We start from the raw sequence: 27,876 nt of genomic DNA, 5'->3' as shown, positions 1-27,876 counted from the left end.
AAGAAGAAGAAGAAGAAGAAGAAGAAGAAGAAGAAGAAGAAGAAGAAGAAGAAGAAGAAGATTTATACCCCACCCTTCTCTCTGAATCAGAGACTCAGAGTGGCTTACAATCTCCTTTATCTTCTTCTCCCAAAACCAACACCCTGTGAGGTAGGTGGGGCTGAGAGAGCTCTCACAGAAGTGGCCCTTTCAAGGACAACTCCTATGAGAGCTATGGCTGACCCAAGACCATTCCAGCAGCTGCAAGTGGAGGAGTGGGGAATCAAATCCAGTTCTCCCAGATAAGAATCCACCACACCAAACTGTCTGTCTCTGTCTCTCTCTCTCTCTGGAGTTCTACGTGGAGTTGCTACTTCTTCCATTGGGACCTGCAAGTTTGCATCAGTGGGGCAAACAGTACCTTTGTATGGCCTGTTCAGGTTGGGCAAGCAGCATGCAGGTGAAGCACAATGGTTAACCCATTAGCTGCAAATGGTAAGCTCTTGCTTTAATGCTTGGGAATGGTATTAATTCATTCATTCCATTTATATTCCGCCCGCCCCACAAAGCAGGCTCAGGGCGGCATTGCAAAAACACAGTAATCAACATTAAAACAGCAAACCATTACAACATTAAAACAATAGCATTGGTGTTATATCAAAGTAGAACATGATATTAAAAAGACTAGAGGTGTTGCCATAAATCTCTACGATTTTCTGATGGCATCAGTCAATGGCTCGCAGGAGTGCGATAATGGTGGTATAAAACAATTGTTAAAGCTAGACTTCTGGCCCTGCCCTGCCACTACCTGCCTTGCTCAGCATCCAATGGTCACCCCAGAGTCTCATGCTGGAGACAAGGGATGTTTAGTAGTCACATATATATATATCCTACCCCTGTAAACCAAGGGTGAACCATGTGCAGATTTAGGCCTTAAAATAATGATGCTGGGTGCTTCTGTATATATTTATTTATTGTGAGACCTTGTTTATAATCAGGGCTTTTTAAAGCAGGAATGCACAGGAACGCAGTTCCGGCTGGCTCAGTGCCAGGGGGTGTGGTCTAATATGCAACTGAGTTCCTGCTGGGCTTTTTCTACCAAAAAACCCGTTTATAATAATAATAATAAAAGACCTGCAACCATCAATGTTAATACCCTTTATGGAGTATTAATCTATGTGTCAGTCATGTTAAATTGTACAGCTGGGGTCCCCAACCGTTTTGAGCTTGAGAACACCTTTAGAATTCTGACACAGCATGTTGGGCGCAGTCACAAAATGGTTGCTGCAGAAGGTGGAGCCAAACACAAAACGGCTGCTGCAGCTTCCCTTCATTCACAAAATTAAGATTTTTGTGCAGTAATGGCACCTGCTGCCAAAATCAACATTTTTAAAAATCTGCACAGCCAATCTAAACTCCAGTGCCCAACGGAAAGCCTGGCAGAGCAAAAGCTCTAACTGGCCTCACCCACTTTCTAATAACATATGGTGGGTACCAGGAAAGGTGCCATTGGGTACCATGGCTCCCACAGGCACCAAGTTGGGAACCCCTACTGTGTACTATCAGCTAAGTAAAAACACTTTCTTATAATGACTCTTCGCTGCTCTGAATTATTAAACTGTTTGGCTAATTAATTGTAAGGAAACTCTTAAACACTTCATACACAAAACCACAAAAGAAGTAGGAAAAGAGTTAATGAGGGTTAATGAGGGCTGCTGGGGGCATGGCAAAGTCCCTGGTGGCTGGCTGGCCAGCTGCTCTCCTAATCCAGGGACTGTCATTCAGCTGCACCTACTATTCAGTGGACAAGGTAGGTGGGGAGGAAGAGGGGGAACTCTCAGAAAGGTTCAGGAGCTATGCTCCTGTGAGCTCCTGCTGAATCTAATGCCTGGACACAGATCCCTTTGACAAGCTGCATATCCCACAACAACTTCTATGTCCACTGAGCATAAACACCGAAAGGATTCTAGTTTTGCAGCATCTTTCCATCTTTGAACAGCTACAGAGGTTACTGCAACAAACTAATCATTGCAAGGGTCTATCTGCATGATCAGTAATAATGTCTGAAAGACTGCAACAGCTATTTCCATGACTAGAGAAACATCTCAGCTGCAGTTCTTCTAATCACAGGTGTAGCTTTTGCAAGCTTTTGTGAATCGTTGTTCACTGAAACATGCAAAGACAAACAGGGAAATAACTAAAAACACTGCAATATTTGTGACCATCTCCTCAGTTCCCAAATGTAGAGGAAAAATGTGGATCAGCTGCTATCAGCTACAATACAAACCTCTCATTCTCTAAAACCACAGATTATCAGAGGCATATACGCACAAAAACACTTAACTTCTGGCCTCTGACAGGTATCTCTCCATGATCACCCACTTTGAAATGTTGCCCTGAAGAAATCTGGCATGCATCCCAGAAGAAGAATCTCTTCCCTTCATCAAGAATCAACTGCTCTAGGGCATCTACTTATGAGAAAAGGGCCTTTGTTCTCATTTCTTCAGGGATACCTGCTCCTAACCGCAACTATAGAACATTTTTCCCAAGGCCAAAGGATGCCTGGTAACATGATTTAAAACTGAGTTTAGAATTCGCTGCTAGTGAATGTAAACCAGTGGTAAATTTATGGTAATAAAGGAACGCTATAAATAAGAACCCTCTACAATTAAGCAGCGATACCAGCAGCAGCAGCTATTTGTGAAACCTCTTATATTTTTCACTGGGGGGGGGGGGGGGAGGAACCCAAGACTTCTTTCATTTCCCCTTCAGGGAACTTAAAAAAAATAATAACTTGTGTTTTCACAATGCTTTGACAATGAATGTTAAGAATGGTTTTGGTGCCAAGCTCCGGCAGCTGTAAATTATGTTGTTTTGCTCTTCATTTTCTGGATTCGTCCTTTTTTGTAAGCTTGGAGGATGCCTTAATAGCTGAATGGCTGAACCAATGGCACTGGGATAGGAAGCGATCTTTTCTTAGCACAGCTCTTCATGTTTGGTAAGAATCAGCACAGTCCCCTTATGTCAACTGAGGCAAGGATACAGGAGAAGACAAGTCCCAAAGCCCTGACTGTCTGTGGTTCTTATCCACACTGTCAGTTCTCACAAATTGAATTTAGGAAGAAGGGATGCAGGGGGAGAAAGATACATCCTGGAATGATGTAATTTGGAGCTGAAGAGGCCTCTTATTCAGTGACGTTCTATGCTCTTTCCTTTAATTTTCAGCTTTTTAAAAGGTTAACCTTTTTTTTTTTTTTTTACTAACTAAGGCATTACAAAAACTGCAGACAGCCTTCTGTTAGTATGGTGTAGTGCTTCAGAGCAGCAGACCCTAATTTGGAGAACCTGGATTTATTCCCTGCTCCTCCTCCTCATAAAGCCAGCTGGGTGACCTTGGGTCAGTCAGAGTTCTCTCTGAACTCTCTCAACCCAACCTACCTCACAGGGTGTCTGTTTTGGGGAGAGAAAAGGAAGGCAATTATAATCTGCTTTGAGACTCCTTAAAGTAGAGAAAAGTGGGGTGTAAAAACCCACTGTTCTACCATCAGAAATAAAACCTGTTGTCAGGACTTGAATAATCAGTGGAAAGAGGGGGCTAAGACCAGGCTGGCCTAGTAGTTTCACTAGAGTTGGTGAATGCCAATTAATGAATGAAAAATTGGAATTATATATCGATTTACAAATTCTAGGAGAGTTACTGATGTTGCTCAGGGTTCATTTTGTAGAAAAATAGTTGGCAGAGCTCATTAGCATAACATTAGCATATGCTGCCCCCCCCCCCCAGCCAAAAGCAACCCAATGCAAGAAAGGAGAGCCCTGGGTGAGCAAGGCCTGTTTGCCTGATGCTCTCCTGGACCACCCCTCCAGTCAAAAGGCCAGCAAGCCACCCGCCACCCAAAATTGCGTAAGAAGTGGAGTAAGGGTGGTGTGGGCTTCTCCAGGGGTTAATGAGGGCTGCTGGGGGCGTGGCAAAGCCCCTGGTAGCTGGCTGGCTGCCTGCTCTCCTAATTCAGGGATTGTTATGCAGCTGCACTTACTATTCAATGGACAAGGTAGGTGGGGAGAAAGAGGGGGAACCCTCAGAAGGGTTCAGGAGTTGTGCTCCTGTGAGCTCCTGCTGAATCCGAGGCCTGATGTTGCTACATGATATGGGAAAAACAGGTTTCCTACCTGTAACTGATGATCTTCGAGTGGTCATCTGTGCATTCACACTCATGGGATAAAGCGCCAGTGCCGATCCCTGATCGGTAGTACAAAAGTCCGGGATTTTTTGCCTCCCGACCCCGGTGGGCATGCACGACAGCCCCAATGCACATGCTCACCCGGTGGGCGCGAACATCCCACCAGTTCTTTCCCACCACCACCTATCAAAGATACCATGACCAGCAGCAGAGGGGAAGGAGGACGGGTAGTGTGAATGCACAGATGACCACTCAAAAATTATCAGTTACAGGTAGGAAACCTGTTTTTCCCATATCATTAGCAACATCAGGCCTTGGATGGAGGAACGGTGGCTCAGTGGTAGAGCATCTGCTTAGGAAGCAGAAGGTCCCAGGTTCAATCCCTGGCATCTCCAAAAAAAGGGTCCAGGCAAATAGGTGTGAAAAGCCTCAGCTTGAGACCCTGGAGAGCCGCTGCCAGTCTGAGAAGACAATACTGACTTTGATGGACCAAGGGTCTGATTCAGTATAAAGCAGCTTCATATGTTCAGATCATCAGTTACAGGTAGGAAACCTGTTTATCTTCTTCGTGGTCTCTCTGCTTCACACTCATGGGAGATTAGCAAGCTAGGCTTACCTGGAGGAGGGAGCTGGTGGTTATGCAGAAGTAGTGGCTTGAAGGACCAGGGTACCCAGCTGTGCTCTGCAACGCTTCCGAACATCCAGGGCATAATGTCGCATGAAGACATAAGGAGATGCCCAGGTTGCAGCCAAACAGATGTCCACCAGGGAAGCACCCTTCAGAAACACTGTGGACATAGCCATAGCCCTAGTGGAATGCACACAGGGTGGCCCCGGCAAGGGATGCTTTGCCAACAGGTAACCAAGTTTAATGGCTTCCATGATCCATTTAGAAAATCTCTGAGAGGAGATTTTGAAACCCAACCTAGGCGCCACATAGGAGACAAATAGATTGGGATCCTTCCTGAACGGCTTGGTGGGATGCACAAAAAACAACAACGTCCTCTTAACATCCAAGGTGTGCAAACGTCGCTCTTCCACGGGAGAAGGATAAAAAGCAGGCAAAAAAACTTCAAAATTGAAGTGGAAACTAGACACCACCTTAGGGAGGAACGAGATGTCCGGGGCCAAGGACACCCCATCGTCCTGGAAGGAAATGTACGGAGCATCACATCGCAGAGCCATGAGCTCACCTGCCCTTCTGGCTGTAGTGACGGCCACCAAGAAGGCAGTCTTCCAGGCGAGAAGATACAACGGGCAGGTAGCCAAGGGCTCAAACGGTTGCCTAGAGAGTCGGTCCAAAACGATCATCAGATCCCAAGCAGGAGGAAGAACCTTAGATGACAGGTGAAGCCATATAAGACCCTTCAGAAAACGTTTTGTATGCTGGTGGGTAAAAACCCATACACCATCCACAGGTTCGTGGTGAGCTGAGATGGCAGCCAGATAAACTCGAATCGAAGAATGATTAAGTCTAGCATCAACAAGTGAAAGTAAAAACTCAAACACCAACTCCAGACCAGCAGAACATGCAGTGACACCTTTGTTCTGAAGAAAAGAAACCTTGACCACTTTCCTGCACAGGAGCGACACGTTGACAGCTTCCTACTGTTCAACATGAGATGTTGTACTCTGTCAGAGAATCCTAGAAGTTGACCCCCCAAGCCGTCAATTTGATGTGAGGGATGTTGTGGTGAAACAGATGGCCGCCTTGAGCCAAAAGAAGGTCTGGTTCCAACAGGAACTTGTGACACCTTCCCGCCATGGCTAGGAGAACAGGAAACCAAGTCTGTCGAGGCCACCAAGGAGCAACTAGGATACACTCCGGATGTTCCTGAGTCAGTTTGTGAAGCACTCTGGTGAGAAGAGCCAAGGGTGGAAACAGGTAGAGGAACTTGCCCACCCATGGAAGCAAAAGGCCGTCCCCCAGGGATCTCAAGTCCGTTCCCCCCGCCCCCCCGGAGCAGAACTGTTCGCACTTCCGATTGTCTATCGTGGCAAACACGTCTATTCTGGGATGACCCCACTACCGGAACAGAGGTTCTAGATATCTCGAGTTCAGTTCCCATTCATGATGGGAGACCTGTCCCTGATCAAGGAATCTGCTTGAACATTTAGCTCCCCGGGTAGGTGGGTGGCTACAATGAAAATCTGCAAAGCTATACAGGTCTCCCAAAGCTGCATTGCCAATACACACAGCCTTCTGGACACAGTCTCCCCTTGGTGATTTATATAACAGAGCTGTCGTGTTGTCCGACATCACAGCTATGGTCTGACCGCTAATTAGGGGTAGAAATGACCTCGAGGCTAGATGAACTGCCATAAGCTCCAGAAAGTTGATATGATGATGAGTCAGAGACAGAGGCCATGGGCCGCCTATGCAGAGATCCCCGAGGTGCGCTTCCCATCCCCACAGCGAGGCATCCGTCGTTATCATGAGCAAGGGGAGAGAGAGATGAAACTGAGCTCCTCCGCAAAGATTGGATTTCACCTTCCACCAGTCCAGTGACTGAAGCATCAGCGAAGGAACTTGCAGAATTTTGGACAGGAGATCTCTCACCGGATTGAAATTCTTGATGAACCAGAGCTGGAGTACTCACATCTGCAGCCTCGCAAAACGCAGAATTTTGGTAGTAGCCGCCATGAGGCCCAAGAGACGTTGGATCTGCAGAACAGAAGCGCATCTCACCGTCTGAAGGTGCTGAACCCCTGAATGATATCCAGCACCCAGGAATCTGGAAGAAACGCCAGATGCTGGACAGTGTCCAAGACCACTCCGATGAACTGAACCTGTTGTGTTGGGGTCAGGTGAGACTTCTTCTCGTTCACCAGAAGTCCTAGTGCACTCAAAAGGCAGAGAACCACCTGTAGATGCACTCTGAGAGAAGCTTCGGACACAGCAACCACCAACCAATCATCTATGTAGGGGGAAAGGATGATACTCTGGAGTTGAAGGTAGGCCCCCACAACAACCATAGTCTTTGTGAAGACCCTGGGGGCCGTAGAGAGCCCAAAAGGGAGCACCTGATATTGAAAATGGTGCGTCCCAATGGCAAACTGAAGAAACCTCCGGTGACTGGGGAGGGTGCTGATGTGGAAATAGGCATCCTTCAAGTCCAGGGTAGCCATCCAATCTCCCTTGTTGATGAGTGAAAGGATGCTTTACAGAGTCAGCATTCTGAACTTCTGATAAGCGATGAATTCGTTCAGGCCCCTTAGATCCATGATCGGACGAAGTCCACCATTCCGCTTGGGAACCATGAAGTACCTGGAGTAAAACCCCTGGCCCTTGAGATGATCGGGAACAGGTTCTATCGCTGGCTTGCAGAGCAGATTTTGGACTTCCTCCAGCAAAACCGCTGTAGGGTGAGTGATCACCAATCTGGGATACGAAGGGAGCTGAACAAATTCTTTCGCATAGTCCTCCTGTATGATGGACAAGACCCACTTGTCGGTGGTAATCCGCTGCCAGGCTTGCAAGAAACGGTGGAGACAGGTGGGCCCCGAGGAGGGGGGGGAGAGAAGAGGGGGACACCAAAGTCAAAGTCCCTGCTTGGGGTTCCTGCCAGCCTTAGATTTTCCCGTATGCGAGGAAAAAGAAGAGAACTTGATTTTCCCTCCTGCAGGGAAGGAACTCTTGGCCTTATGCTGACCGATACATGGCTTCCATGAACCCTCAGGGGATTTGGCATGGTAGGGCTTCTTAGGCCATTGTTTAGACCATGGGCGAGACTTGCCAGGGCGAGGAAAAGATGAGGGCACTCCCAGATTGCGAGACGTCTTTATACTCTTGTCTATCTCCTGTAGGACCGTAGTAGAGCTGAACAGACCTTCACCCTCAAAGGGAAGATCCGCGACCCAGGACTTCATGTCGAATTGGAGAGCGGTGGAGCGAAGCCATGAGTGACGACGCAGCGTAACAGCAGAAGTGAGAGTTTTAGCTGCAGTGTCCACCATATGTTTGGAAGCTTGCAGCTGTTGTTTCACCAGGAGCATTCCCTCTCTCTGAGCCTTCTTAGCCAAAGTGCGCTTATCCTCGGGCAGAGAAGCCAGGAGTGGTGACAGCCGCTCCCATAGTGAATATTGGTACCTCGCCATGTAAGCCGAATAGTTCGAAATTTTGATGCCCAGAGTGCCTGCCGAATAGAAGCGTCTGCCAAACGTATCAATCCTCTTCCCTTCTTTATCAGGAGAGGAGGCATGGGTCTTCTTAGCCTTAGAGGAGGACAACACTACTACAGATTTGGGGCATGGATGACTGAAGAGGAACTCAGCACCCTACATGTGATCCATGCGCTTGGAGGAGATAGGAGCTGAGGCAGGTTTAGACAAAGGATCTTTGATGGCTTGCAACATGACCTTGGTAATGGGAAGGGCTACCGCTGTTGAGGTGTCCTTTTGCATGATGTCAAAAACTGTATCATCAATGACTGGTTAAGGCTGGACCACAGGCAAAGGCAGTGAGTTTGCCATTCTTTTAATGAGTTCCCCATAGGACTTCAAATCCTCAGAGGGAGAGATTGGAAGATCCTCAGCTATTCTAGATTCTGGGGACAATCCCTCCCGATGGCCCGACTGTTCTTCCCCATCGTCATTGGAGGTCGATGGCAAAGATGATATGCTCTCAGCCTATGGTAAACCTGGGGCGTCAATGGCAATCCACGTCGAGGAAGTCTTCTCGACGTGAGGCCACCGGAGCGTGCTGGCTTCCTAACTAGCCTCGAGGTCGAAGTCGGCACCGATGACTCCTGGCGACTTGGTGGAGAGTGTGCCGAGATTCTCCGAGTGCTGATCCCAATAGGGATTTTGAGGAGGGTACCATGGGTACAGAGAATGGTAGGGGTAGCCACCAAACAGGTAAGCCCAGGGTTGTGGGCCCCAGTTACGCAAAGGATGAGGATGTCGAAAAGGATCCGAAGGCTCTCCTAATCTCTCGGGCTGGATCAAGGGCATCATCTGTGTCAAGCAGTCCCTCGGCTGTGAAACCTCTAAGTCCGATGCCGAGATAAGATCACCACCCTCCTTCGAGCCTGCTGACTGTTCTATGGGTTCAACCTCTTGGTCGGAGCTAGAAAGAGAAATGTGATGAACCTCCGTCGGACCCGAGGGGCTCTTCAGTAGAACCGGAGAAGCAAGGATTTTCTCCGGAGGCTCCCCTGAAACGATCGGCAGGTCCTTCAGTGGTGGATAAGGGGTCTGCCTGTCCTGGCGCCTCTTCTTCTCCTCATGCTTTTTGGGCTCAGCAGAGCGTGAGTCCCAGGCCCCTTTGGCCTTCTTGGCCGGGGTCGATGGCTCCAAATGGGATGTCAAGCCCGCCCACATGTGGGGGGCAGTCGATTCCCTGGGCTGGTTGGGTCAGTTGGCTCGACAACGAGGCCGGAACCAATATCGATGCCGGGGTGGCCATCGAAGTACTCGTCGACGCCAATGTCGACATCTGCAGTGCGAGAGCCAATTTCACCAACGCTGCCGAAGGTCTTGCAGCTCGGTTTTTCCTGGTCTGCTTGGAAAATTTTGAGCAGCAATGGCAAGATTTGACCCGATGACACAGCGGACAAAGAGAATGTCCATCCGGAGGAGGGCTCTTGCTCCCACACTTCAGGCACCACTTAAAAAACCCCCAATGCTTTTCCATAGACAGGGATGGCGGGAGAAGGGTGGGGGGAAAAACCCCCGAAGGGGTGGAACAACTAACAGTCTCTACTAATAATTTTTTTTTAAATAACAAGAAGAAAAAACAAAGAAACGAGGAGAAACCCAGAAAGGGAAAAAAAGATGAATAACTACCGACCAGAGTGATGAAAACGGGTCTATACGACGTGGTGGTAAAGAAAGAACTGGCAGGATGTTCACGCCCAATGGCTGAGCATGCGCATTGGGGCTGTCATGCATGCCCGCCGGGGTTCGGGCAGCTAAAAATCCCGGACTTTTGTACTACCGATCGGGGATTAGTGCTGGCGCTTTATCCCATGAGTGTGAAGCACAGAGACCACAAAGAAGATCTGCAGACTGGCATCAGATCTTTGCAGAGGTACCACTGGGAAGAAGCGTAATATGAAACAAGTTATCAGTTGACTGCTTGTTTGGGATACTCTTTGGAGGGGGTCTTGGTACCCTCAGAAGTGAAGACTGAACTTTACTGGAAATTGGGATATTTTCCCCTTTCAGGGTCATTCATGTTTATATTGATATAGAGACTTATGAACATACTGCCCTTTTAATGTAATTTGGTAAGATATGCTATTCACATATATAGAAAGTTTGGATAAACAGTACATTGAGATTAATATCAATTATAACGTTTGCATTTTGTTATGATACTGGTTGTATTGCTCTTGAACTCCAGGTGGTGCCTGGAGAACTCCCACCATTACAGTTGATCTCCAGGCAACAGAGGTCAGTTCCCTTGGAGAAAGTGGCCATTTTAGAAGGTGGATTCTATGGAAGTATTCCTAAATGGTCATGACAGACCACAGGCCTGTACTTCCCATAAGAACTAGCTAGATCCACAAGCACTAGGCCCAGTGTGTCTAATAGTCTGGTCCTAAGTAACCTCTGCTTGACTACAGTCTTCCTACAGGCATATTCAGCTTGTAAATATCCAGCTTGAGTTAGTTGTAGCCTCCACAACTCTATGGGCCAGCTCTCTCGGAGATTCTATGGGCCAGCTCTCTCCATGTTTTCCGATCTTGTACTGTTTCTTTTTAGTGGCCTCATGGCACAGAGTAGTAAAGCTGCAGTACTGTAGTCCAAGCTCTGCTCATGACCTGAGTTCAATCCTAATGGAAGCTGGGTTCAGGTAACCGGCTCCAGGTTGACTCATCCTTCTGAGGTCGGTAAAATGAGTACCCAGCTTGCTGGGGGTAAAGTGTAGATGACTGGGGAACGCAATGGCAAACCACCCCATTAAAAAAAGTCTGTCATGAAAACGTTGTGATGTGACATCACCCCAGAGTTGGAAACGACTGGTGCTTGCACAGGGGACTACCTTTACCTTTTACTGTTTCTTTGATGTGTTCCATGCCCAGGCTGGTGTTGACTTCTATGGTGTCTAGCCATCGTGTTCTTTGATGGTCTGGTTTCCTTTTGCCGCTAACCCATCCAAGCATATTGGCCTTTTCTAGTGAGTTCTTCTGCATGACATGGCCAAATAAGTCAGTCACAGTTTTGTGATTTTTCCTTCCAACTGCATGTTTTATGCAGTCCAGTACTTGCTTGTTTGTCAGCTTTGCTGTCCATGGAATGTGCAGGAGCCTTCTCCAACACCACAGCTCAAATACGTCCATTTTCCTTCTGTCTTGCTTCTCCATAGTTCAACTGTCACTGTCATAGGTTGCTATGGGGAACACAACAGCACAGACTAATCTACATTTGGTTGCTAGGCTGATGTCCTTACTCTTCCATATTGAATTCACACTCATCATTGCTGTGCGACCCAGCATGATTTGATATTTTATTTCTGGACTGCATTCGCCATTTTGGTTGATCAGTGATCCTAAGAAAGTAAATTCTTTCCACACATTCAATCTCTTCATCATCCACTGTTATTTTGGTGTTTCTATTCTTCTTGGTGATCATGATCTTGGCTTTTTTGATGTTTAGGAAGAGGCCACACTTCTCACTCTCTTCTTTGATTTTCTTGATCAGAGATTCCAGGCCTTCTTTAGTTTCTGAGAGGAGGGTTGCATCGTCACCATATCGAAGATATTCTTTCCTCCTATCTTTAAACAATTTTTTACTCTTCCAACTCTAACTTCCTCATGATTGTTTCAGCACATATGTTGAAAAGGAAAGGTGAAAGAATGCAACCTTGTCGTACTCCTTTCTCTATCTTGAACCAATCAGTATCTCCGTACAGTTGTTCACACAGTCGTACAGCCTCATACAGCAATGCCCACTGAAACTAGTCCAATGGGGAATACTTGTTATAGGAACATTTGTTGCCACAAACAAACCTCAAAACTTGTGGTGTGCTAAAAGGGCAGAAATGTGTGATGTGAACAGGTCTCCGTCCTATCTATGCAAGTCAGATTTTTGCCTAAATCACTGGCATGAAGATGTACTTAAGCATTTCTATCTGAATTTTCTTTCTTTGTTAGTGACTGAAGTGCTTGAGATCTCTCTCCATTCTCTGTTCATCTTTGGAATGGTAACGAAAATCAAACAGGTCCCTAATTATCTTTCTTACAGTGGAACTTCCTTTATGAATTTGGTAAGAACATAAGAGAAGCCATGTTGGATCAGGCCAATGGCCCATCCAGTCCAACACTCTGTGTCACACAGTGGCCAAAATATACACACACACACACACACATATATATACACACTGTGGCTAATAGCCACTGATGGATCTCTGCTCCATATTTTTATCTAACCCCCTCTTGAAGCTGGCTATGCTTGTAGCCGCCACCACCTCCTGTGGCAGTGAATTCTACATGTTAATCACCCTTTGGGTGAAGAAGTACTTCCTTTCATCCGTTCTAACTGACTGCTCAGTAATTTCATGGAGTGCCCAAGAGTTCTTGTATTGTGAGAAGGGGAGAAAAGTACTTCTTTCTCTACTTTCTCCATCCCATGCATTATTTTGTAAACCTCTATCATGTCACCCCGCAGTCGAAGTTTCTCCAAGCTAAAGAGCCCCAAGCGTTTTAACCTTTCTTCATAGGGAAAGTGTCCCAAACCTTTAATCATTCTGGTTGCCCTTTTCTGGACTTTTTCCAATGCTATAATATCCTTTTTGAGGTGCGGTGACCAGAATTGTACATAGTATTCCAAATGAGACCGCACCATCGATTTATACAGGGACATTATGATACTGGCTGATTTGTTTTCAATTCCCTTCCTAATCATTCCCAGCATGGCATTGGCCGTTTTTATTGCAATCGCACACTGTCTTGACATTTTCAATGAGTTATCTACCACGACCCCAAGATCTCTCTCTTGGTCCATCTCTGCCAGTTCACACCCCATCAACTTGTATTTGTAGCTGGGATTCTTGGCCCCGATGTGCATTACTTTGCACTTGGCCACACTGGACCTCATCTGCCACGTTGATGCCCACTCACGCAGCCTCAACAAATCCCTTTGGAGTGCCTCACAATCCTCTCTGGTTCTCACCACCCTGAACAATTTAGTGTCATCTGCAAACTTGGTCACTTCACTGCTCACTCCCAACTCCAAATCATTTATGAACAAGTTAAAGAACATGGGACCCAGTACTGAGCCCTGCAGCACTCCACTGCTTACCGTCCTCCACTGCGAAGACTGCCCATTTATACTCACTCTCTGCTTCCTATTAATTAGCCAGTTTTTGATCCACAAGAGGACCTGTCCTTTTACTCCATGACTCTTGAGCTTTCTAAGGAGCCTTTGATGAGGAACTTTATCAAAAGCTTTCTGGAAGTCAAGGTAAACAATATCTATCGGGTCTCTTTTGTCTACATGTTTGTTCACCCCCTCAAAGAAATGTAACATGTTAGTGAGGCAAGATCTTCCCTTACAGAACCCATGCTGAGTCTTCCTCAATAACCCGTGTTCATCAATGTGCCTACTCATTCTGTCCTTGATAATGGTTTCTACCAACTTTCCCGAAATTGAAGACAGACTGATTGGCCTGTAATTTCCCGGATCTCCTCTGGAACCCTTTTTAAAGATGGGGGTGACATTTGCTACCTTCCAGTCCTCAGGAACGGAGGCAGATATTTATTTATTTATTTATTTATTTCATTTATATCCCGCCCTCCCCCACCACGGCAGGCTCAGGGCGGCTGTAATCTCAGGGCGGCTGTAAATATGTAATCTTTCAGATATGAAAGATTACATATTTTTGTCAGAAGATCCACAAGTTCAACTTTGAGTTCTTTCAGAACTCTTGGATGTATGCCATCCGGACCTGTTGATGTTGATGAGGTGGTGTTAGATTGCTCCAAGCAGCCTCACATTCTTTTCTGCAGACCAAGAAATGGATGACCAAATAAATTTGTTTCTTGGTAGCCTCTTTACAATTGATCAGGCACCCCCTGACCCTCTGTTTTTAACTCCCAGTGGTATATAATTTATAAGTCCTATCTATATCTAAAATACTGAAGGTGGCTGTTATGTATTTGCTGTGCTCACTGTTAATAGACCTGTCATATATTTGCTGTGTTCACTGTTAGTAGGCCTGAGCTTGAAGCATGCTTACATTACCCTCCAGGATCCTGACACCTGCATTCCGATTGGCTGTTCTCTTAGAACTGGCCAATCGGGACATGAGGCATTTCTTCCAGGAAATGCAAATGAAGGATCCTGAGGAGACCAATAGGAGGGATTGCTGCCAACTAATGAGGGCGTGTTTAACTCAGCCACAGTGTATATATTGAGTGAAGTTGCCTGTGCTGTTTGTGACTGCTTCTTCTTGCAATAAAGTGTTCTTGGTTGATTCACAGCTGGCTGAACTGACTTTATTTCAGTGGCCCCCACTGTGAGACTTCTGCCATTGAGCTAAAGAGTTCCAGCTCCCTCTTTTACTGAACAGACCTTGAGATCTAATGTTGCTATTGATATTGGGGCCTTTTCTATACTAGCCAGTATTGCTTTGATCTTTTGGTATCTCTTGTAATGGGAGCAACATATCTGCCAGATAAATTGAGGAAACCTGCTGTGACCATTTTGGGGGGGGGGGTGCACAAAGAAATTGCTTTCTTCTCACCTACAGTCTCTACCAAATACATCATCTAAGGCTTTGTCTAACACCTTGCACCCTAGACAAGCTGCTCAGTTAGCTTAGATTATACTGGAGGACAACTATCGATTGCTTGAGTCAAAACCTGCATCTGACCCATCACACCTATCTGTGAGAAGAAATTCCTAGTGGGACACAAGCAGCTTTGCTGCTACAACATGCCATATGGTAGTGGCCCGAGCAGTGAGTATAGCAAGACTAGCAAGCACGGAGTGGGGAATACAGACTAGGCTCCTTTTCCCTGCAGGGCTGCTGCAAGATTTCACACAAACTGCCCCTAGCCAGCGAGTTGCCCCGCCCCTTGCAGGAGTTGTCCTTGAAAGGGCAGCTGCTGTGAGAGCCCTCTCAGCCCCACCCACCTCACAGGGTGTCTGTTGTGGGGGGAGAAGATATAATAATAAAAAAAAATTATTTATACCCCGCCCTCCCCGCCAAGGCAGGCTCAGGGCAGCTTACAGGCCATATTGCCATATTGAACAATATAGGAGATTGTAAGCTGCTCTGAGTCTCTGATTCAGAGAGAAGGGTGGGGTATAAATCTGCAGTCGTCGTCTTCTTTTCAAGTTCCCTCCATGGCAGACAGAAACCGGTTTTCAGAGGATCCTGCCTGCTGCAGAGGGAATTGAAGCGAGGCGGAGCAATTAGCTGGTCTGGGGCAGTTTGTGCGAAATCCAGCAGCAGGCCTGCAGAGAATAAGAGAGTGAGAGCAGCTTTAGTGGGAAATTGGTCTAGGTCTCAAGTCCACCTGACCTACAAACAGCCCACCAACCTCCCTTCCAGAACAGTTCAGCAGGAGCTTCTTGGAATCCAGTGACTCCATGAGAGCAGCTTGTTCTGACAGCTTGACATGGATGAGCATAACAAAGGAACCATGATCAGTAGTTTCCAACCTGGGTTAAGGCAAGGAAGAACAAGTGGAGATATTGGAGCTAATTGCCTTGAGGGAGGCAACAAAAGGAGGCTATAGAGGAAAATGGGTGGGTGAAAATTGGCACTTTGAGAGACCCAAATGAATGGGATATGCATAGCCTAGAGGTGTCTCCCTGAGGGGAGAGATCCAAGAAAAAATATATATATCCACCCCATTTCTAAGGACCTTACAAGGTTGGAAAATGAAGACGTGCTCTTACCCACCTCTCCTAATCCATCAAGAGAAGGTAGTTCTTTGCTACCTACATCTAAAGAAATTGTCCAGGCCATAAGCTTACAGTAGGGGTCCCCAATTGTTTTGAGCCTATGGTTATATCTGGAATTGTGGGGGCAGCTACAAAATGGCTGCCACAAGATGGCTGCTGCAAAGGTGGAATCAGCCACAAAATGGCTGCCGCAGCTTATCTTCAGTCACGCATTGAAGATCCTTGTGGTGTGGTGGCAGGTGCTGCCAAAGCAAGATTTTCTAAAATCTGCAGTCACTCCAATCAGAAGCCTTGCTGGACAAAAGGCCCACCTGGTCCTGCCTGCTTTCTAAAAACACTTGGAAGGTGCCAGGAAAGGTATCTGGCGCCTATCCATGGTCACCACACTGGGAACTTCTGGCCTGCAGTATGAGGGAAAGACTGCCTCCTCTGGTCAGTAAGCAGAGCTGGCATCTGGAAGGATCTTCCTCACTGACAGGGGATGAGTCAGTTTTGTTCCACTTCCTGAGATGGAAGAGTTCTCTCTCCTACCTGCTGCCATGGAGCTAAACAAGGACAAGTCTAAAGTATCTTCCAAAAAGATATATGCACAGCCTCATACTCAGGGCCAGCCCTGACGCTAGGCAAACTAGGCAACTGCCTAGGGCACTGGCCTTCTGGAGGCACCAAACTGGGTGCCCCCCATGTGACTTGGTGACGTTATCTGTGCGGGGGGGGGGGGGGGGGCAACAGAAGTTAGCCTTGCCTAGGGTGCCAGACAGTCTAGGGCCAGCCTTGCCCATACAGCAAGAAAAACCTCCCCTTACAGAGAAGTTAAAATTCTGAAGAGTAACCAGCCCTTCTGAGTTCCCTGGCTACAAATCGTGACAATCAGATAAACCTTGGATTTAAGTGCTCAGTAATCACCATCCTGACACTTCATTTTGCTGTTTATATTACACATTTCTTCATTGTCACCAAACGACACCCCTTCATCTATGGCCTTTTAATCTGGAGGATGCCCTGTTGACTTGTAATAGTAATCTTCAGGTATAAGTGAGCTGGGGTTGGAATTAATTTCTTTTTACAAGAAGCTGATATCGATGCAAAATTATTTCTATAATCTTCTGGGAAATATCAAGATTCACGCTAAAAGACAAGATGACAGGAGAGAAGAAAAGTCAACTAAAAGGGCACGAAAAAAGCAAAACGAACGCCAAAAGCCCATCTACGCTTTGTGGAAAGCTGATCTGTGTAGGTGTGAGATTGATGACTAAATCATGAATACACTCATTTTTAACAGTCACCTTTGCATTTAACATTAGTTTAGTGGCAACAGATTGCACATTACTTTACACAAACCATTCTGATTGTTAACAAGCCATTTCTGTCACTTGCTTGATTCACAATAACATTACGCAAATGTGGTCCTTGTTCCTTTAGCAAGGAACCCTGTCTTATTTAAACCAGGAAATAAAAAATGCTTCAGGGAAAAGTCCAGTTTTCCTCTTATTCTCGGTGACAAGCACTATTTCTGCTCCAGTGACTCTCAGAATTCCTTCCTCTCCTGCAGTTTGTGAGGAGTCGCCGTTGCAAGAATATTCCTGCACAGGCAAAGCTGGTTTATCTTATGACAATGATGGTTTATTTTTAAAAGGTTTTAAAACAAAACTCATTCGTGTGAACTATATATTTATGTCTCATCTCAATTGCACAAGCTGGCTCACTGCCAGTCCCTTCACATTGCATTGCTATTTATTTCCTCTATTAGTAAAACATATCCAGGCTGAAAGCTACACTCAAAGCTCGAGAGTATGTGCCAAGATGCATTGGCTTCAATGACTATGGTACTTTGCCTGATGAGTGCTTGTATATGTTGGACACCACACACTGAAGTCCATCAAAAGTTCAGCATAACCTGCCAACTACAAGGTGTGGACCATGTACGATTCTGTATTAAACAATGGCTGTCATCAGCAAAAGAGGTCCAACGCACACATGCATCCACAATTCATCCAATCCTATGATGTTTTCTAAACACAATACTGTTATCAGCCATCCCTGCTTCTCTCCTGTAAATTCCCCTGGCTGAGGATTCAGTTTTGGCTCTTCTGGAGCTGGGGAACAAATAGATTTAAATGCTTTTGTCACATTCTCTTGTTAAATTTGTGTCTGCCAGGAAACCACTTGACAGAGCTCCTCAATAATCTACAATACTGAAGTACAAAGGGCTGCTCTCTTGTAAACAATAGTCCATGTATTCTGACATAAACTAAAAACTTGAAAGAAATAAAATGATGTATGCCGTTACATATGCTCCCAGTGCAAAGAGCAAATTCAGACATTCAGAAAAAGTATGTGATACAGACCATCAGGAAATATAAGACTTCTGGATACATATTTAAATCCACTCCTGATTCAAAAGTCTCCTGCACTTGGAAAGCTAGCATGCCACTTTTAAGCTCAATTTTTTGTCTTCTCTCTTTCCATATAAAGAGTTGTGTTGTCATTTTTTTACATGGCCCTAAAACTTCTCCTTCAGGGGCCAAACCACCAGAACAGACAAAGAATGAAAGCAGAAGCCCCAATTAAGGATGCTGGGAAGTTCCTCAAAGATGAAATTTTACACAGAATATTTATCTAACATGTGGAATTCACTGCCACAGGAGGTGGCGGCAGCTACAAGCATAGACAGCTTCAAGAGGGGAATGGATAAACATATGGAGCAGAGGTCCATCAGTGGCTATTAGCCACAGCTTATTGTTGGAACTCTCTGTCTGGGGCAGTGATGCTCTGTATTCTTGTACTTGGGGGTGGGGGGCACAGTGGAAGGACTTCTAGCCCCACTGGTGGACATCTTGATGGCACTTGGGTTTTTTGGCCACTGTGTGACACAGAGTGTTGGACTGGATGGGAAGGGGAGAAGGCAGAGCTTGCTTTGCCAGGCTCTCTCAATCCTACAATCCTGGTCTCCTGGGGAAAGAAGGAAAGAGCCAGAGCTTCCTTTGCTCAGTTCCCTGGATCCCATGAGAGAAATACAAAGAAAGCAGCTTTAAGACCAAGTGCTAATGTTTTAAGCAAGTTTTATTTTAGGCGTTTTAAAAAAAAATCTTTAATTGTGTTTGTCCGTGTCCTTTATAAGGTTTATATCTCTGCTACCTAATCTTAAACAGGTACACACATGGTCCGGCGCAACATTGCCTGGCCCGACAAGGTCTCATTTATTAATTATATCTCATTTATTAATTTTGGGCTGTATCAACAGAAGTATAGTGTCCAGATCATGTGATGTGAGGGTATCGCTTTACTCTGCTCTGGTAAGACCTCACCTAGAGTATTGTGTTCAGTTTTGGGCACCACATTTTAAGAAGGATATAGACAAGCTGGAATGGGTCCAGAGGAGGGTGATGAAGATGGTAAGGGGTCTTGAGACCAAGTCCTATGAAGAAAGGTTGAAGGAGCTGGGGATGTTTAGCCTGGAGAGGAGGCGGCTGAGAGGTGATATGATCACCATCTTCAAGTACTTGAAGGGCTGTCATATAGAGGATGGTGTGGAATTGTTTTCTGTGGCCCAGAAGGTAGGACCAGAACCAATGGGTTGAAATTAAATCAAGAGTTTCCGGCTCAACATTAGGAAGAACTTCCTGACCATTAGAGCGATTCCTCAGTAGAACAGGCTTCCTCAGGAGGTGGTGGGCTCTCCTTCCTTGGAGGTTTTTAAACAGAGGCTAGATGGCCATCTGACAGCAATGAAGATCCTGTGAATTTAGGAGGAGGTGTTTGTGGGTTTCCTGCATTGGGCAGGGGGTTGGACTAGATGACCCTGGAGGTTCCTTCCAACTCTGTGATTCTATGATTCTATGTCAGTCCATCCCTCTTAACAAATTAGTTTGACACCCCTGTATGAAATAAATCTTTAATATGCTCCAGCCACTCCTTACTTAGAATAGAAGCTAATATCCAGGATATGGATGGAATGTTGTTGGGTTTTTTTTAAGTATATAGTCTATAGCACTAACAAAATGTACAAAAATAATAACTGGGGAGGAAATATATACAGATATATACGTACATATATCAGGCGATTCGTCTGAGCCATCTGGACAATCTTTCTCTCCATCACACCGCCAGCCCTTGGATATGCACGTGATTTGATCTTTGCATGCAAACTGTTTCGGGCTACATGTCTTCGGTGCTAGATTGAAAAAGGGGAGAGAGAAAAAACAGCAACCCAAGATTAATTTCTTCCACAAGACATGCCATTAAATGTAATTTTAAAGCCGGCTACTTAAAAAGCAAACGGTCTCTGGCTATGTCACCAGGCTCATTCATATTCACTACATTTCAAGAAGTGTAGGATTAAAACCCAATATATTAATTATAGCAATGCAGTCAATATCCAGAGTGCAAAACAGATTTTAAAGACCATTTAACTCAAATAATTTATTCCTTAAAAGCCCATGGCATTTTTTTTTCATTTATATGCAAACAACCAAGCTTAAAAAAAAACCCAAATAAGAACAAAGTGGGAATGTTTTAAACCGTGAAGATATAGCATGTCTGCCTCAGGAAAGGAACCATGCATTTCAGCAGAATAATTGGTAGCATGGGAAAAGACCAATGAGAGTTTCCGGTCTGACTCCTTTACAGTGGTGACCACTTGCAGGGAGTTAAACAGGAATTAAAACAAGTCTATTTTTAAACTCCTGTTCTAAACATCTAATTGAGCATCCATTTGATGTGGGCAGTATCCCAAGTGCTGTAGGTGGGGAGGAAATGCATCCCACCTTTAAGTCCCCCATTAAAACCACTGCTAGCATGCCTGCTGAAAAAGAAACAGGATTGGCAAGGCTTTTTTTTGGTAGCAGGAACTCCTTTGCATATTAGTTCGATCCCAGTGGAAGCTGGGTTCAAGTAGCTGGCTCAAGGTTGACTCAGCCTTCCATCCTTCCAAGATCAGTAAAATGAGTCCCCAGCTTGCTGGGGGGAAAGTGTAGATGACTGGGGAAGGCAATCGCAAACCACCCCGTAAAAAGTCTGCCATGAAATCATCCTGATGCTACATCACCCCAGAGTCAAAAACAACTGGTGCTCGCACAGAGGACTACCTTTGCCTTTTTATATATCTGTAGATATAGATATATCTATCAGATAGATAGACAGACTGACAGACACAGTATATAGATCTATAGATCTATCTATATGTCTACAGATAAAGATATAGAGATATATATCTATCCATATAATCATCATCATTAATTACATTTGATGTACAACATTTAAAAATACATATATATAAAATCAATTACATTAAAAAATTACAAACCCTGATGGTGTCTTTAAAGTGCTCTTATTCAGTCATTACATCACTATCTATCTACATCCATCTATCTATCTAACTCCAAAGGGATCTGTTGAGGCTGGGTGAGTGGGCGTCAACGTGGCAGATGCGGTTCAATGTGGCCAAGCGCAAAGTAATGCACATTGGGGCCAAGAATCCCAGCTACAAATACAAGTTGATGGGGTGTGAACTGGCAGAGACAGACCAAGAGAGAGATCTTGGGGTCATGGTAGATAATTCACTGAAAATGTCAAGACAGTGTGCGTTTGCAATAAAAAAGGCCAACGCCATGCTGGGAATTATTAGGAAGGGAATTGAAAACAAATCAGCCAGTATCATAATGCCTCTGTATAAATCGATGGTGCGGTCTCATTTGGAGTACTGTGTGCAGTTCTGGTCGCCGCACCTCAAAAAGGATATTATAGCATTGGAGAAAGTTCAGAAAAGGGCAACTAAAATGATTAAAGGGCTGGAACACCTTCCCTATGAAGAAAGGTTGAAACGCTTAGGGCTCTTTAGCTTGGAGAAACGTCGACTGAGGGGTGACATGATAGAAGTTTACAAGATAATGCATGGGATGGAGAAAGTAGAGAAAGAAGTACTTTTCTCCCTTTCTCACAATACAAGAACTCGTGGGCATTCGATGAAATTGCTGAGCAGACAGGTTAAAACGGATAAAAGGAAGTACCGTATTTTTTGCACCATAAGACTCACTTTTCCCCCCCAAAAAAGTGGAGGGAAAAGTGTGTGCGTCTTAAGGAGCGAATACTGCAAAAAATTCACACAAATGCCTCTAAATTCACACAAACAGCTCTAAAAACTAGGTGCGTCTTATGCTCAGGTGCGTCTTATGGAGCGAAAAATACGGTACTTCTTCACCCAGAGGGTGATTAACATGTGGAATTCACTGCCACAGGAGGTGGTGGCAACCACAAGCATGGCCACCTTCAAGAGGGGTTTAGATAAAAATATGGAGCAGAGGTCCATCAGTGGCTATTAGCCACAGTGTGTGTGTGTATATATATATATATATTTGGCCGCTGTGTGACACAGAATGTTGGACTGGATGGGCCATTGGCCTGATCTAACATGGCTTCTCTTATGTTCTTATGTTCTTAAAAAAGCTGACCTTCCCTCCCAACCATTTGGGATTTGAGAACCAGATTTGTTTTTGTTGTGTGCTGATACAAGGGTTGATGGGCTTGAACATACAAGCAGCTGTCAAGGGAAGCGTGCATATACTGACAACAGCTTTTCTGACCGAGTGTAAGTGCTGCATTTGCATATATCAACTTAGCTGCACAGAGCAACAAAGCAACAATAAACATCTTTCTCTTATCTATCTCTGTGATACAGTGAGGAGCTTGGGCATCTTCTTGCAATAACCATTATTGACCTCCACTGTGGTTTTTAATTCTATGTCTATTTATATGTTTTTTATTGAACTACTGTATATAAACTTTCTTTGCAATATATTTAATGCTGAAATATTTTCACTACCTTGCAGACCCTATTTGGGCAGAAAGGCAGCATAGAAATTGTGTGTGGGGGGGGGGTGTTTAACGCATAACTTCTGGACAGAATAGAAGCTAATTCCATTTCTGCCATTCCAAACCATAGCAGAAACCACAGAGTATGAAATACGACAGCAATGAACTATTTGGGAGCAGGCTATACAATTCCGCAAGCATGCATGAGAGGCTCTGACCTAAAGTTTCAGGGAGGAACGATAGCTCTCTACAGCTGAAATGGGTTGATGGTTTGTTAATCACTGGGATTTCACAATATGTTTTCCCGCAGACAAAAAAAGATGGAGGTGGATCCTACCCTGACCATACCACTCCACTGAACAAAGTGTGAACCCCTCCTCCGGCCTAAGAAGTCTTCCTCAAACTTGAGGCTCTTCTGTGGCGCATTCCACGTAGGTAGATCCTAGTGGGCAGCCGTGCTGGTCTGAAGAAATAGAACAAAGTTGGAGTTCAGAAGCACCTTTAAGACCAACAAAGTTTTTATTCAGAATGTAAGCTTTCATGTGCATCTGACGAAATGTGCATGCAAAGGAAAGCTTATATTCTGAATAAAACTTTGTTGGCCGTAAAGGTGCTACTGGACTCCTACTTTGTGGCTCTTCTGTTGGGTGAAGAGCCACTTAAGTTGGAGAAATGTTCCTTAGCCTGGAAGAAGGAACCTTGGAAGATAGCCAGATCCACCCCACTATTTAAAGTCACACAACGCCTTTGTCCCAACAACAGCTCTTGGCCCTTGGCTTATCCTGTAACCCAGAATGAGCTGGTCCAATGGACCAGCCTGCAATATACCTCTACTTGGCTGGGGCGGGGGGAAGAGGTATTTAAAATAAATACTGCCAAAGCAGTATTATAGCAGATCAAGAAGACAAAAGTGATGACTACTGGGGAATTACACAACTTTAAGAATGAAGATGAAGAAACTGAAACTTTTCAACATTTTCTACTTCTTGGCTCCATCATCAATCTAAAGAGAGACTATAACCAAGAAATCAGAAGACAAAGGCTGCGATCACAAACACTAAATAATGCACTTTCAATGTACTTTCCAATAGGAATATGCCAGTTAACACAGTAAAATCCAGTTGAAAAGTGTACTAAATGCATTGTTTGTGTGTGTGTGTGTGATCGCAGTCTGAAACTGGGAAGGTCAACCATGAAGTTTCTAGAAAAGATTATTTAATGAAAGGATGTGTCACTGGTGGCCAAGATCAAGATAGTAATGGGGAATACTATGGTATGAACTATGTAAGGGTTTAAAAGTTGGACAATGAAGAAAGCTGATTCCTTTGAAATATCGTGTTGGATGAGAGTTTTACAGATACTGTGGGCTACCCCAAAGACAAGTAAGTGGGTTCTAGAACAGATCAGGCCTGAACTCTACCTAGAAGCTAACATGACTAAACTGAGGCTACCATACTGACAAGAGTCACTGGAAAAGACAAGAATGCTAGGGAAAGTTGAAGGCAGCAGGAAGAGAGGAAGATCCAACATGAGATGGATGGACAGAAGCTCGCACAACTGTTAATGATAAGATGTTTTGGAGGTCCTTAATTTTTAGGGTCACCATAAGTCAGATGAGACTTGACAGCACTTAATACATTAAAAGGTAGAGGTAGTCCCCTATGCAAGCACCAGTCGTTTCCAACTCTGGTGTGACGCTGCTTTCACAACATTTTCATGGCAGACTTTTTGCGGGGTGGTTTGCCATTGCCTTCCCCAGTCATCTACACTTTCCCCCCAGCAAGCTGGGGACTCATTTTACTGATCTTGGAAGGATGGAAGGCTGAGTCAACCTTGACTACCTGAACCCAGCTTCCTCCAGGATCAAACTCAGGTTGTGAGCAGAGCTTAGGACTGCTTTGGGACCTCATCAGGGAGCAAGGCAAGATGTAAGGTTTTGCCAATTTTTGACCCAACTCACCAGCTCTCATTAAAAGAGTAAAAGGTTTGTTGAGTTCAGATACAGAGCATGTGCCTTGTGCTGCGAACAGTCAAAGCCAGGAATAACAAAAGCAGGAACAAAGCATACAGTTATAGTAAAAAAATATGTGCAAAAAGTATCCCACCAACTTAGGAATAGTTCCCACAGATGGCACCGCACAGAGCTATTTGGAGGATCAAGGTCAACAGCTCAGTCCTCCCTATGTGTTACCAAGCAACGTGATAAGTACCAGTTCAGTCTAGATTACACTGGATAGCATGCATGGTTCACTCCCTATTCCACCTGCACATTTCTTAGTGGTTACAAAGTTATGTCTTTTACCAGTCTAGATTCAAAAGTTAAAGGATTCAGAGTCTATTATACAAGTATAAGCAGTAGGCACCATGAATCAATACGCCCATAGAATATCATGTTACAGAAACAGCATACATAAGGAATGGCATGTTACAGAAACAGCATGTCAGGCCCATCCTGACACAAGATAAAAACACCTCAGGCATATGAAAAATACGCACAGGGCAGAAGAAGAAACCTGTATCTTGCCCTCTTCTGCCAGGGTTGATTTTCAAGGTGCCAGGGCTACTGGATGCCTACAGCTCTGCACCTCTGATCACACTCTACACCAGGGCAAAACTCCACACGAGAGCAAAACTATTTACTTTACAATACTCCCACTGAAAGGATGGTTTTCTGTTCAATGTACCACATGCAGGAAATTCTGGTTCTTAGGACAGTGTGTGAAAATGCCTTGATTCCAGTCTTGAAATGCCAGTGTTCTTTTTCCAGCAGAAATCAAGTCTATTAAAATGTGTTGTGTTAATACAAGTCCCACTACAAAAGGACGGCAGAGCAGTCATTATATAATTTTAGTAAAAAAAATCACAGGAGATGAAAACTCTCAAAGCCCTTCAAATAATAATCCATCCGGAGGAAGAATGGGCCCTCAAGCCCTTTTTTCTCCCAATCTGATAACCAGAAATTACTGCCTGGTCCATCTTCATTTGATTCAACAATATATTAATGGTAGGACAAGTTAATGTTTGCTAAAGAGAGTCATATATCAGGCAGTTACCAAATGAGTCCTCACAGCACAATTCTAAGTAGACTTACTCCAGACCAGGGGTGGCCAAACTTGCTTAATGTAAGAGACACATAGAATAAACGTCAGATGTTTGAGAGCCGCAATACATTAATGTCAGATGTAGGGGGGAAGGAGGGATGGATGGAATGAAATCAACTTTAAATGCATTCTCCAATGCGCTGGCTGGCTTGGCGAAGTGATTTAAGAGACAAATGCCTTCTCCAAGCTCACTGGTGAGGGCTTCAAGAGCCACACACTATGTGTGAAAGAGCCACAGTTTGACCACCCCTGCTCCAGACCAATCCCATTGAAAACAACCCATCCTAAGTAATGCTGAACCCTTCTAAGCACATTGTCTTCAGTGGATTTAGAAGGGTATCACTCTGCTTAGAACTGCACTGCCGGTGTCCCTTAATGCAGGGTTTCCCAAACTTTTATTTCCCATGGCCCGGTTATTTTTACACTTCTCCTTCGTGGCCCACTAAAATTTGGGAGTGGAGCCAGGAGACTTTGGGGGTGGAGCCAAGAGACAGGAATTATGTCATTCCCTGTGGTGTCAAGCACCAAGTGATGTCACTTCCAGGGCACACTGAACCAAAACTCCACCTTTTCCTGTGACGTCACTTCCAGAGCACTCCCCCAAACCTGCCTCTTCTTCGGAAGTAAATTAATTTTCAGAACAATCTCTCTGAAACTCATGCTGAGCCAACATGGGAGTGGAAAGTGGGCAGTCCTCTCTTTTCACCTCCACACCTGCCCATGTTCAATTGCCTGCACCACCTACAAATCCCTTCCTCAAAAGTACTGGCCAGTGTATGCAGTTGGAAGTGCTGTAGCCATTGCCATCAGGCATGACAGCGCTATGTACCACCCACGCTGGGCCCTGGCAGTTGCTCTACTCAAAATATGCTGACACATTTAGTAGGCCCTTCCTTCAGCTGCTACTACTGGAACCCCTGCCTCAAGCTACAACCAAACTTACTTGGTTTCAAGAAAATCTTTCGACAGCTATTTTTCATACTTTTCTTTGGTTGAAACACTGGGAAAATTGTTGTGAAAGGTAGCAGAGAATTGTACTGCAATTAATGAATTAATTTCAAGTTATATGAAGTTTCTTACAAGCTTTTCTGCAGTTATCCCAAAAAGGATATTTATGGAGGGGCTTGCAGCTTTTTACTGGCTGTGTTTCCCATGCCTTTAAAAGCAACCTGTTTGTGCAGATACTTAGCCAGTGAACTACTTTCATCCTTTTTAATATCTACAGGAGGAATTTAATTTTGGTGTCAGACAGCTGTTAAAAGCAGGACCAGTAAAATGGTGCCAAGTTCATAGTACCATCTCTTCCAGTACTGTTGAGATATACCGCAGTAATCTCAATAATCTCTTTCTGCCTCACACCTCTTACTCTCCACTCACTCACACATAAATCCCATAGAAGGCCACCTGGCTACAACTGGGGGTGCCAACTTTTCATTGGCAGAGCTCCTATGTCTGGAACAACAGTATGATGAACAGAAAAGTTTCATCCAGCAAAAATGGAAGGAAAGAAACAAAGAGAAAGGGAAAGAATGGAAGAGAAGGGAAGGGAAGGGAAGGGAAGGGAAGGGAAGGGAAGGGAAGGGAAGGGAAGGGAAGGGAAGGGAAGGGAAGGGAAGGGAAGGGAAGGAAAGGAAGGAAAGGAAAGGAAAGGAAAGGAAAGGAAAGGAAAGGAAAGGAAAGGAAAGGAAAGGAAAGGAAAGGAAAGGAAAGGAAAGGAAAGGAAAGGAAAGGAAAGGAAAGGAAAGGAAAGGAAAGGAAAGGAAAGGAAAGGAAAGGAAAGGAAAGGAAAGGAAAGGAAAGGAAAGGAAAGGAAAGGAAGAGAAGAACATAAACATAAGAGAAGCCATGTTGGATCAGGCGAGTGGACTATCCAGTCCAAAATTCCCTCATACAATGCCCAAAAAGCACCAGAATGTCCACCAGTGGGGCCAGGGCACTAGAAGCCC

At 45.0% G+C, this 27,876-nt stretch overlaps 1 protein-coding gene and 1 non-coding gene across 7 annotated transcripts in view; one reads left to right on the top strand and one right to left on the bottom strand.

Moving 5' to 3' along the window:
* The window catches only part of LRP1 (LDL receptor related protein 1), a 518,071-nt gene that overhangs the window by 352,408 nt on the left and 137,787 nt on the right, over positions 1-27,876 (bottom strand). For all 6 annotated transcript variants that reach the window (XM_060252267.1, XM_060252262.1, XM_060252264.1 and 3 more), the window contains one exon: positions 20,071-20,193. In XM_060252267.1, coding sequence (XP_060108250.1) covers positions 20,071-20,193 — 123 coding nt within the window. The remainder of the gene's footprint in view (positions 1-20,070; positions 20,194-27,876) is intronic.
* TRNAP-AGG (transfer RNA proline (anticodon AGG)) lies at positions 4,489-4,555 on the top strand. Its single transcript has one exon. It is a non-coding gene; the product is annotated as a tRNA-Pro (tRNA).

The sequence above is a fragment of the Heteronotia binoei genome, chromosome 13, assembly GCF_032191835.1.
Source record: "Heteronotia binoei isolate CCM8104 ecotype False Entrance Well chromosome 13, APGP_CSIRO_Hbin_v1, whole genome shotgun sequence".
Classification (NCBI taxonomy): domain Eukaryota; kingdom Metazoa; phylum Chordata; class Lepidosauria; order Squamata; family Gekkonidae; genus Heteronotia; species Heteronotia binoei.
This window is presented reverse-complemented; position numbering and strand designations above follow the sequence as displayed.